Source organism: Centruroides vittatus, unplaced genomic scaffold (assembly GCF_030686945.1).
Source record: "Centruroides vittatus isolate TY-2023 unplaced genomic scaffold, ASM3068694v2 contig_7, whole genome shotgun sequence".
NCBI lineage: Eukaryota > Metazoa > Arthropoda > Arachnida > Scorpiones > Buthidae > Centruroides > Centruroides vittatus.
The window spans coordinates 3,952,855-3,963,666 of NW_027122442.1; the positions used below are offsets into that span (position 1 = coordinate 3,952,855).

The following is a 10,812-nucleotide window of genomic DNA, read 5'->3' on the forward strand; positions in this document are numbered from 1 at the left end:
AGTATTTCAAATTTCGTTAATATCTATTATCTTTCAAGCCACTTCCGGCAACTCAACAATTCGCTTATACGTAAATTTATCCAGATCCTTTATGACGTTACGCGCACGAAGCACATTTACAGTAAATCTTCCACACGCCAGTTACTTTTAGCTAACTATAACTATAACTTTAAATAACTATGCTATTCTAACAGCATGTCTCTGCAGTTGACAACGCTACCAGTAATGTTACTGTCAATTAATTTTATTATATCAAATTGACAGGTTGGGTACATTACAAAAGTCTTTTTTTTTGTGTTGTTAATGATTTATTCCTACTTCTAATGTTTTCCTTAATTAGTGGTCACCATTACATTTATTTTATGAGTGCGTAGTTACTTGCCTGATCCGTGCTCGGCGATGACCCTTCTTCGTCTCGTCCTGACTTCTTCTTTTTCTTCCGAATTGCATTCGGCTTTGCAGGACGACCATTCGGTCCATTCGGCTAAAACACAATCTCTAGGACAAGGAACGTAACACGGTGCCAACAGTTTTGGAGGTAGCACGTGCATCTGGCACAGAGACGAAGACACGTGCTTCTATAAAAATCAATTTTTATTACATACAAAGTAAGATTTTAAAATTACTTTTTAATTTTTAAGTATTTACCCCTTTGGGATTGATGCAAATCGCTTCCCTTTTCATTACTCCTTGGCCACAGGGTTGTGTGACGTCATGCAAGCGACACGAACTCCAATTTCCCGTCACCCATCTGACCACTTCTGGTTCCCGACAGAACTTCACTTCCACTAACCAGGGACACTCGTGAATGCCGCTGGGCTTTCGTAGGATTTCTCTGGTCCTCTTCCGATAACCTAATTAACGAATAGCTGATTAATTGAATCGTCGACGCTAAATAGGACACCGAACACCTCACCTGTAGTTGATTTTAACGGATCCCGAACATTTACAGGTAGACAGGTACTCCAAAGAGACCATTCGGAGACTGTGCATTTCTTGGCGCATTCCACGTTGCATTGTTGCATGGATGGTGGCCTGATTTCTTTACAATTGCTTGCTTCCACCGGTTTCAGGTCTAAATAAATATATAAATTTTTAAAAATTAATTTCAGATTTATTCAAATAACCATTGACGTTAATCATGATTTACAGTTAATAACCGAGGAATAAAAATGATTTCGTTTTGAAGTTGGTGTTAAATTAAAGACAATTAAGTGATAAATATCTTTGGTTAATAAAAAGAAAATATTGCTATTAGAGTTAATTACATCTATAGAAAAATTTATATTGTTTTTATTCAAAGAAGGAATATTTTATCTTCAGTCATTCGCAATTAAATAGCTTAATGTCGGAATCAGGCTTCAAAATTTACCTAAGAAGTTGTTGAAGACAGAAGCAACAAATGAAATGAATTCGGGGTTTTCCGAATATGTTATATTCTGTACCTCACCACTCGGCTGCCTTACTGTGCGCTACGTTAAAAAGTTTTTAACGTAGTTATTAGCTACTTAATTTAAGCTAAATAAACACGGGAAAAAATAAACACGAGAGAAAATAGTTACGTATGATGGCATGCAGATGTAAAGTATAAAGTCGTTGCAAAAAGCGTAATAACTTGTTATAATTGCTATGTATGAAAATGAATGATAAAAGCTAATAGCACACATATATACAAAAGAGTTTGTGAAAAAATCAAATAGATGTGTTTCATAGTCTGTTACCTGATTCAATTTACAGCATCGTAGACAAAAATATAAGGCCAATACTATAAATAATACGTGTCTTCGCTATTCGTCAAGTAACAATAGACAAATAACAAATCAAGGAAGAATTTGCATACCTCTCTAGCTTTATAAACCAGGATAATATAACATTAATTGTCACTTAGTATAGGAGCAAACGGAGAGCACGAAAAATGCCGAATGGTAAGCAATTGTCTGGGATGGTAAGACAAATTATGGGAATGAAACAATGTGGAAAAATGGGAGTACGAATTACTGTTACTATAGAACATTCGAAGATCATAGTGAACATCTTACCGAATCCAGACAAGAAAGCGATCAGGGAGACTACAAGCATTAACCAACCGCCCAAAAAAAACCAAGCAATATCTATTGCACGTTATGACAAATACTTTTCCTCGAAGATAGTTGCACGTCCGGATCTTCCATGTATTTCCATAACAGTCTGAAGATTGTTAGCTGATAACAAAACGTTACTCTTCACAGAATTGAAAAGCTATCATTCTTTAACTGCAGTCCAGAAAAAAGCACGTATGTCGTTTGCTTGTCGGCACGTAACCTTTAATGAGAAATGGAATGTGCTGGCTTCTCAGATGAGAAGTTTAACTTACGAGTTAGATGGGCCAGATGACTTTCGAAATTATGGCATCATATATGTGATAACAAGCAGTATTTCTCGAGCGTCAGTTTGGGAGAGGTTTGGAGTTGGTATGGAGTGCATTAGCTGCTGATGGTGCTCCACCAATTGTAATGATTTCTACACAAATGACTTCTTCATTTTATCAGAATATGCTTGCGGAACATTTGCTATCACGCGAACCTCTGTGTATGTTCGGCGAATGGATTTTAAAAAGGGATAACGTTCCATTCTATCCATCCACAAATACAAGGAGTTGTTTTTAGCAAATAACACTACTGTTCTGAACTGGCCAACAGATAGCCTGGACCTAAATCTTAGGGAGAATTTGTGAGGCTTGTTGGCTGCAATCTGAAAAAAATTGTAGACCAGTAAATTCCCATGTCCGTCCTTCCGTTCGTTCTTTCTTAATCTCGAGAAAGGAGTTACGAGAGACGAATGAAAGACGAAACCAAACATGGAACCCTTAGGGTAAGGAGTACATGGTTCCATGGGACATCCGAAGAAAACAGGAAGTCACGTTATTTCATTCAAAATTTTTCCCTCGAAGTTAATAGATGACCGACACGATTCTATTGTTAAGGGAAAAGTATGATGTACAAGGGTAAGACACTGCTAATTTCAGGTGGAGAGCATATAATTGCTCGTTGTCCTTGTTATCATGCAATGCTTACGATAATAGACGTCGTCATTTCGACACAAAGGAAGAATAACAAATGCTATACAAACTTCACGGGAGACCTTGGATAAAAGTTCAAAAACTCACAGCCTCCACTGAAGGACAAACTACTATAAGAATGTTCCATAATGTTGTAGATCGACATATTAATAAACTAAATATCAAATATGTTTGATCGCAGAATTTTCTTCCGAACAGTGTTCTACATTCGGCGAAATTCCATCCTTCCGACATTACACACACCATTACGCCTGAGAGAGGTAATAGATCGGACCAAACTATTGGTGTGTTTTCGCCTAGCTAACCAAATACTGATTGTTCGGCTGTGCTTTTACGTCATCACTTCCAGTTTTTATTGTATCCGAGAACACTTTTTTTCCTTATCCGTTAGCAAACGGCATTATCAAGCTATTAGTTTATTTGAACAAGGTACTAAACGATTCGACGAGTTGTTTCTCTTAAAGATAACGAAACCGGAAGAGGAGAAGATACGAAAACGCTGTAACAGAAATCATTTCGATTAAAAGAAAACCGATTGATGCATGGAAACATGCTTTATATTTATATAACTTTAAACTTTTAATTCGGACTTTGAGTTTTAATTCGTAAAAGATAAATTTTATATTTAGAAAATTAGGCTAAATATCTTTGGTTTCAATTATTACCGACTTCTTATTCATTTAAAAATATATATTTTTTCAATACAGTTTCAAAGCATTACCTTTGTTTCTCATACAAAGAACTATCCTTGTCTGGAGTCCTCCTCCACACGTTTTACCTTCAGGAATGCAACGGCTCCAGGCGGAACGAACCCATTTAAATCTGCAAATTATGGAAATTCTCTGAAATATAATTAAACCCGTAAATATCCTTCTGCGCAGACGGAAAACGAGAGCAAACTTTACTCACTCGCTATCGCACGATGCCAATCCGTCGCGGACGGACTTTCTCTCCACCAGGGGAGGACACGGCGCTCCCTCTCCTTCTGGAAGTTTTTCTATCCTTCTACGTCTACGTCTGTGTTCCGGATACACGTGTCCGTCGGAAGTGATGCAACCTTCTCCGACGGTGGTCCATTGGCTCCATTCGGACACCCGACAGTCCCGAGGAACTATACAGCTTTCGATCAGCGATACCCTCAATAGGTGGTTTAGGTGGTTTTTACACCAACTGAATCAAACAATCGTTTAATATTTTAATTATATATATATCGAAATTTGTTAAAATATAATTTGATATAATATTTTCCACTAAAATAATTTCAATTTTATCTGAAAGATGGCGCCAGAGTAATCATTTATCCTCCTTATCCTTAACGTTTATAACTGAAGGATGTGAGAAGCTAAAATTGAATTTTTCGGGTTATTTAATATATTAAATGTATTTATTTTGATAGTTTCTTCTCTAGAAGATAAATTTACCAAGTTTTCTAATAAAAATGTATAGAAGATATTTCTATCATCCTCCATGGATGATGTGAAGAGACGAGTGTGTGAGGCTATGGAGACAGAATTAGTAGAGTTAATTTTAGCTTTGTTTAATTATTAAGTGAGTGTTCAACTTGTAATTTTTATTTTTATATTTACTTAATTTCGTTTCTTGTATTGTCGCTTGATAAAATTAATAAATAAATTTAATTAAAGTGAAATTCTTTCTAATCTCGGAAGAGAGTAATTAATAATAGCAAGTACTGTATACTGTATATATATATATATATATGTGTGTGTGTGTGTGTGTGTATCTTCATTCCATTGTGTCATTGTCATTATAAATTTATTATCCTTTGTTAAAATGGCCGATCGTTAATTGTTTGGGATGATCAATCGCCCTTTCTGTTTCGAATTTCTGACTAAATCGACTTATTAAAATCAAGGTTACGTTACTATTTAATATCTCTCTTTAAATCAAGAATTACTTGTCCAGTTTATACAAGGTGGAGAAGATAATGTCGATGTACTGGAAACGAAAAGAAATAAGTTGGAAGAAAAAGTTTTACTCCGGAATATTTCTAGAAAATTAAACTTTCGTGCAAGAAGTTGTAGAGAAGAATTTCGATACAACACGTCGAAGGGAAAATGAGGAAGGAGAGAGAGGATGGAAAATGATATAATACATAGAGAAGAGGGAAAAGAGTGTCGACTAATTTTATAATTAGACTCCATTCGAACCTCCTAATAGTGGAATGTAGAAAATAGCAGAAATTCGTTTTAGAACTTCTCTATTCGATGTCTTCTGGGGTAGAGAAGCGTCGACAGGTATTGAGAATACGATAAGAGAAAAGACAGAAAAAATGCATTCTTTTTCTGTCTCCAAACGATTTTTTTTTCAGGCCGAAAGCTTCGATTTTATACATTCGACATATTAAAATTCCGTTTTCGATTCGATCGAAGAGTAACGGCGCGGTCGCGATATTTCGAACGTTGAAAGGAAGAGGTCGCATCCTCGCGTCAGACGGGAAATATATACTCTAAGACGTTAAGACAGGTTGTCTTCCGGTCGAAGTAGGAACCATCCCCTATTCCCGCGAGGAGAAAAGAGTGTCGCGCGTGAAGATAAGGTAGAAACTTTTCGCATCTTCACGCGTGACGTTCGTTCGAAAGCGACTCAAGTGATACGGAGGCTTCGTTACCGAGAGCAAACGTTCATAGAAACACAACTTCTTCGTTTCTTAGCAACTGGAAAAGTTTTCTTTCTAGAATCGTAGTCGGAATTTACTACAGAAACGAGAGAAATTTAAGTGTTACTTCGATCCTTAATTAATGCGGTGATAAGGAAAATTGTAACGGAATATCGCGAAGAGTTTTCTCTCTTTTTTTTTTCTCGACTGGCGTAAATATTTGCATAATAACCTTTTTATAAAATCGCAGCCAGAAGAGCCAATCTAGAGAGAATTCTTCTCGAAGTTTTTCAAAGACTTCACACGCTATAAGTGAAGATCTTTCAAATTTTTTCGCCCCTTGGGAATTAATTACCTAGACTTAATTTTAAGGAAACTATTAAAACGGAAGATCATAAAAAAAGAAAAATTTACTTGGAAGGAACGACTCGTCCTCGGGCGTCAATACAGGAGACGTTTCTAGTCCTTCGACCCACCCGGGGCCATCCGGATACGTCTTCGCTTTGACAGGAGCTCCAACCGCCCAAGACGGCAAGAAATCGGAGGGTTTTCTGAGGACAACTTCTTCCCGGAGGACATTCCTCCGATTGGGCCAGAGAGGGACAGAGTCTGCCTCCCTCCTCGGGAGCTACCAAAACTCTCCTGGTCCTAGTCCGGCGATTCGAGACGCAATCTCCGCATCCCGTCCATTCTCCGTATTCCGACACCACGCAGCCCCTGGGACATTCTCTGCGGCACTTTCTCTCTTCGGCCGGTTTGGGGAGAAGAGCCGAGCAGACCCGATCTGGCAGAGTCTCGTTACGCCTCCGACCCCGTCCCTCGTCGTAGACGCAAATCACTTCTCGACTCGTCTTACCCCAATTTTCCCGGCATCCGGTCGAATTGTCGGAAACGAGACACCCTCCCCATTCTCCTATTTTCCACCTGAAAATCAATCGATCGTCCGTTAGCTTTCAAAATCGTCGTTAAACGGTTATTAAATTTAATTCAAAAACGATAGCGAGCGAACGAAGACACTCCAAACTTGTACAGAAACAACGGCAACAATTTAACTTGTTGAGGAATAAATCATCTTAATAGCCGATCCAGAAATCTTTAGAGGGGTGCAGAAAGGAAACAGTACGCCTTACATACACTTTCTGTACCCATAGTACCCGGTTTTATTAGGGAAAAATCCCCAAAAGGAGGTTAACTTTCGTGTAAACCCACAAGATATGGTGTCGTCGTCGTTCACTCGCTCCTTTGTGGAATAAAACATCAGTCACAAATGCCTACCTGACAGAGTTCGCCCGTCTTCCGCACACCTTGGGGAGGGTGTTTTCATTGCCGAGTCTTCCCTCATTATCGTTGCAGTTCTCTCGCCGGATACGAAATTCGCTATGACGTCGCAAAACTGCCGCTCGAATGTTAAGTGCGGTCGGATTGGTAATCCTGGAACGAGAGCGAACTGAACGAAGAAGGGAGGAATCGGGAGGAGAGGGAGGATAGGAGATAGCATCTAGAGGAAAAGAGAGGAGGAGGGCAACCAAGGCACACTTCCTCATACGGGTCATCTGAAAGAAAGAAAAAAAAAAAAAAGTATTTGGGAATAAAGCGGTTATTTTTTGAAGCGATGATTCCAAGCATTTTCCCATTATCCGAGCCTCGTTAATTCCGGTAATTAGAATTTAGCCAACTATAATAAATCCGATCGTCCTTCTACGCGTATCCGTAATTAATTGCCTCTGCGGATAATTATTTTGCGCGTCTACGAAACGCATTTTAAAATTTATGGTACGACGAAAAATTTAATTCGATTCTCGTTTCGTAGTCGTAAATTTTTCTAGACATAAATCGCCGAAAATCGAAGGACGACGTCACACCGGAAACAAAAAGTTTTGACAAGGGAGAAAGAAACTTCTTTCTTTTCCAACGGAAGAGGACGAATTTTTTTATTATATTTTTTTTTCATTCTTAAACCGGAAAGTTAACGATGAAATAAAGAGAGTGATTTACGGCTTTTTTTCGCATTAATTTAATCGGGAAAGAAACTTAATTCCGTTGGAACTTTCCGGAAATTCTTGTTTCCGACCATCCGGAAATGTCAAGATTCTTTCCGTTTCCCGGCGACCAGTAATGATCAATTTGACCGACCAAGTTCGTTTCAGAAACACTTTACGTTCTTACTCTTTCCGGAAGTGAGAAATGAACTGGAATTATTAAAAACGACGATTAGTGTTACCTTAGGTGCCAAGATGGCGGCTCGTCTCTGATTCCAGTAAGGAAACAGTGGGACGCACGTCCTGTCCTAACCTAACCTATTCTAATAAATTATTAAAATAGGTTAGATTAGGTTAGAACGTGCGTCTCCACTGTTTCCTTGCTGGAATCAGAGACGAGCCGCCATCTTGGCACCTAAGGTAACATTAACCAAAACTACTTTCCACTTGTTTTTCTGTATAATTTTCTCGTAAAATTGGACGCTTTCCGAAAGAAGGTGACGTAATTAAACGTGGGACGTGGCAGTTGTAATTGCGATCCCCTCAGTGTGTCCTTAGCGCTGAATAAACGACAGTAATTCGGATTGGTTCGGTGGCGCGTGTTTTATGACTCATCCCTTCGGATTCGATGTCGTCGCTCTTTCCTCTTCCGGTCCGAGATTAATTTACTCTCGCATCCGGAACTAATCTCTTTACCTGGAAACGGTGTCCATTGATCTCGAGCCCGTTGAAGTCGAACGTTACTAAAAATGATCCGATGATGGAATATCACAAAAGCGAAAACGGATTTTAAATGTCCAAGTTGAATGGAAAAATCCTCATTAAGAAAATGATTATAACGAAGAATCGGTTATGTTAAAAGAGACGAAGAGTTTCGTAGATGCGAAAAGTAAACAAATCGCCTCAAATGAGGGAGAGCAACGGACGAATTTTCTAACTTTCCGACTTCCGGAAACAATCGTAAAAACGGAATTACGAACGGATGTTGCTTAGTTACGAAACTATTTCGAGAAAGGAGCGAAATCGATCAGTCGTAGAGACGGGCACATCTTTTAAATAACTTATTAAAGGAAGGTTTCGGAACGATTCGAAAATCTTCTCTTTCCTTACTGCGCCAATCTTCCCAGAAAATTCAGAAGTAGCCCGGTTATTGAGATTACCGGTTGCCGGTGGTTTCGTTTAATTACTTAGTTGGGTCCCTCCCTTATTTGCGAATTGCGGAGTGGCGTTGAGAGCGTGCATATTGCCTCCCACCCAATCTAATTTGCCATTGGTGCTCTCCTCTTCCGTTTCCTTCTGACGATCCAACGATTATTGCGTTTCTCTGAATGTATCAATATATTCTTCTGTCAACAGAAGAAGAATTGTTGCTTCCTTCTTGTGACGGGAGGTCGTCATTTCGGATAATTCTGGGCGTTTTAAACGTCGCAATTCACATTCCGTTCTTCTGTCTCTCGCTGAAGATAGCTTTATTTTCACGAAATAACGGAAGAATAGTTAAAAGCGCGCCATTTTGTCCTTTCGTTCCGTTTTCTGCTGAAATATCGAGAGACAAATTGAAATAGGAAAGGAAAGAAGAGTTAGAAGAGGAAGATCTCACGACTTTTACAAAAACCGATTTTACTTGACACCTTTTCTTTAGGAAACACTCTTAATTTCCTCAATAAAAACCGACAGATCGGAAGGAAACTTCTCTTAAATTTCCGCATTGTTTGACAGTTTATACGATGACGGATTCGGTTTTTAGTTCGTTCAGAACTTCTTTACTCAAAAGAGGAAGAAGCGCAACATCGCTTCTGGTCCGAAGACAACCGCCCTCCCGCATTAGGAATGCTAAAGCCCTTTTCTATAATTAGAGAGTTTTTGAATTAATAAAGGAGAACGGACAAATATTTTAATTGCGAAATTCCTTTCTAAATTAAAAACGCGCTGTCTCCGGTCCAAATCGTCCAAAAATCGTCGGTCTCCGATTCTCATTTCGAGAGACACAGTGATCGAGCGGGATAATCGCAAAGAGCCTTTTTACCCGTATACAAGAAAACTGAATTAAAATTCTCCCTGTAAATTGCTCAATGAAAAAATTTTTGTTCGGAATTTTTTCACCCCCTTTATTAAAGAAGGTGAAACACAAAGCGGGGAACACCACGCGCTTTTCTTTCTACTTCCGGCTTCACTTCCGTATTGAGAATTTCGGACAGAACTTCCAACTGACCAATGTTTCGTGACGTATCGATAGATGACGTTATTATTTGACACAAAAAGAATGACGGTAACAGATTTCGTGCCAGTTCGATATTATTAAAGGAAGGACGTCCGACACCCGAACGTTTCTCGCGGTTCATCGCCTTTCATCTTCCTATCTTATCGAAAAAAAAAGCAGATTACGAACGATTCTCGTCTTAACGCTTAATCGCTAAATCGAGGGAACGTCCCGAACACCGACATCAAGCATTACATACTGACAACGAAGTAATTTTTAAATTCAAACGTTGTTTATACCTATGGAATCGTAGGGTAGCGGATGAATGGAAACTCCCCTAAATCGAAAATCCTAATGTTCACACGAAACTAAATCTCGCTAAGTTTATCGAGTTACCCTTTTTTCAACATAAAATCGAGATTTAAATAAAGATAAAAATTTTCTATACGACGGGGATGGAGTTGGAAGAGGAGGAGGAGGAGGAGGAGGAGTCGCGCGCGGAACTTATAGAAGAAATAAGTAAATTTACAAAATTAAAGTTCTTATCGGGCATTTATGGATCGAAAGGGAATCGAGGGGGGAAGGACGAGGAAGAGAAATGAAATTATTATAGTTCGTCACTTACGTTGGAGGAGAGAAACGTCGTCGGTGACTTCGGGCGCCCGACGCCCGTATCCGCTTCTATTCCGAAAACGTTCCGTTCCACGACAGAGCGGACATGCGCCGACTATTCTCTGCCAAAAACTTCGCCTCGTCGAGCTTCCACCCTCTTAGAGCCTATTAATATAGATTTTTAAAAAAATGCTAACTCTTCTTCTTTAATTAATACGGATTTAAATCTTGAAAAAATCGTCTCGAAGTCCTTCCTTTCTTAATAAGGAGTTCGGTGTGATTACTTCTCGATCAGCAATATTTTTCGACTCGGACGAGAGAATAAAAATATCGATTTTTATTATTT

The 10,812-nt window shown here is 38.9% G+C and overlaps 1 protein-coding gene across 1 annotated transcript; it reads right to left on the reverse strand.

Annotated features, from left to right (window-relative positions):
• Window positions 1–325: 325 nt before the first annotated feature.
• On the reverse strand, window positions 326–10,537 carry LOC136980416 (thrombospondin type-1 domain-containing protein 7B-like). The gene is made up of 8 exons (XM_067276523.1): window positions 10,480–10,537; window positions 6,951–7,228; window positions 6,090–6,599; window positions 3,968–4,228; window positions 3,780–3,880; window positions 917–1,075; window positions 649–854; window positions 326–578 (listed from the first exon to the last, which is right to left on the reverse strand). Exons 2-8 carry the CDS (start codon window positions 7,226–7,228, stop codon window positions 375–377), a joined length of 1,719 nt encoding a protein of 572 aa, XP_067132624.1. The 5' UTR covers window positions 10,480–10,537; the 3' UTR covers window positions 326–374.
• Between the last annotated feature and the right edge of the window lie 275 nt (window positions 10,538–10,812).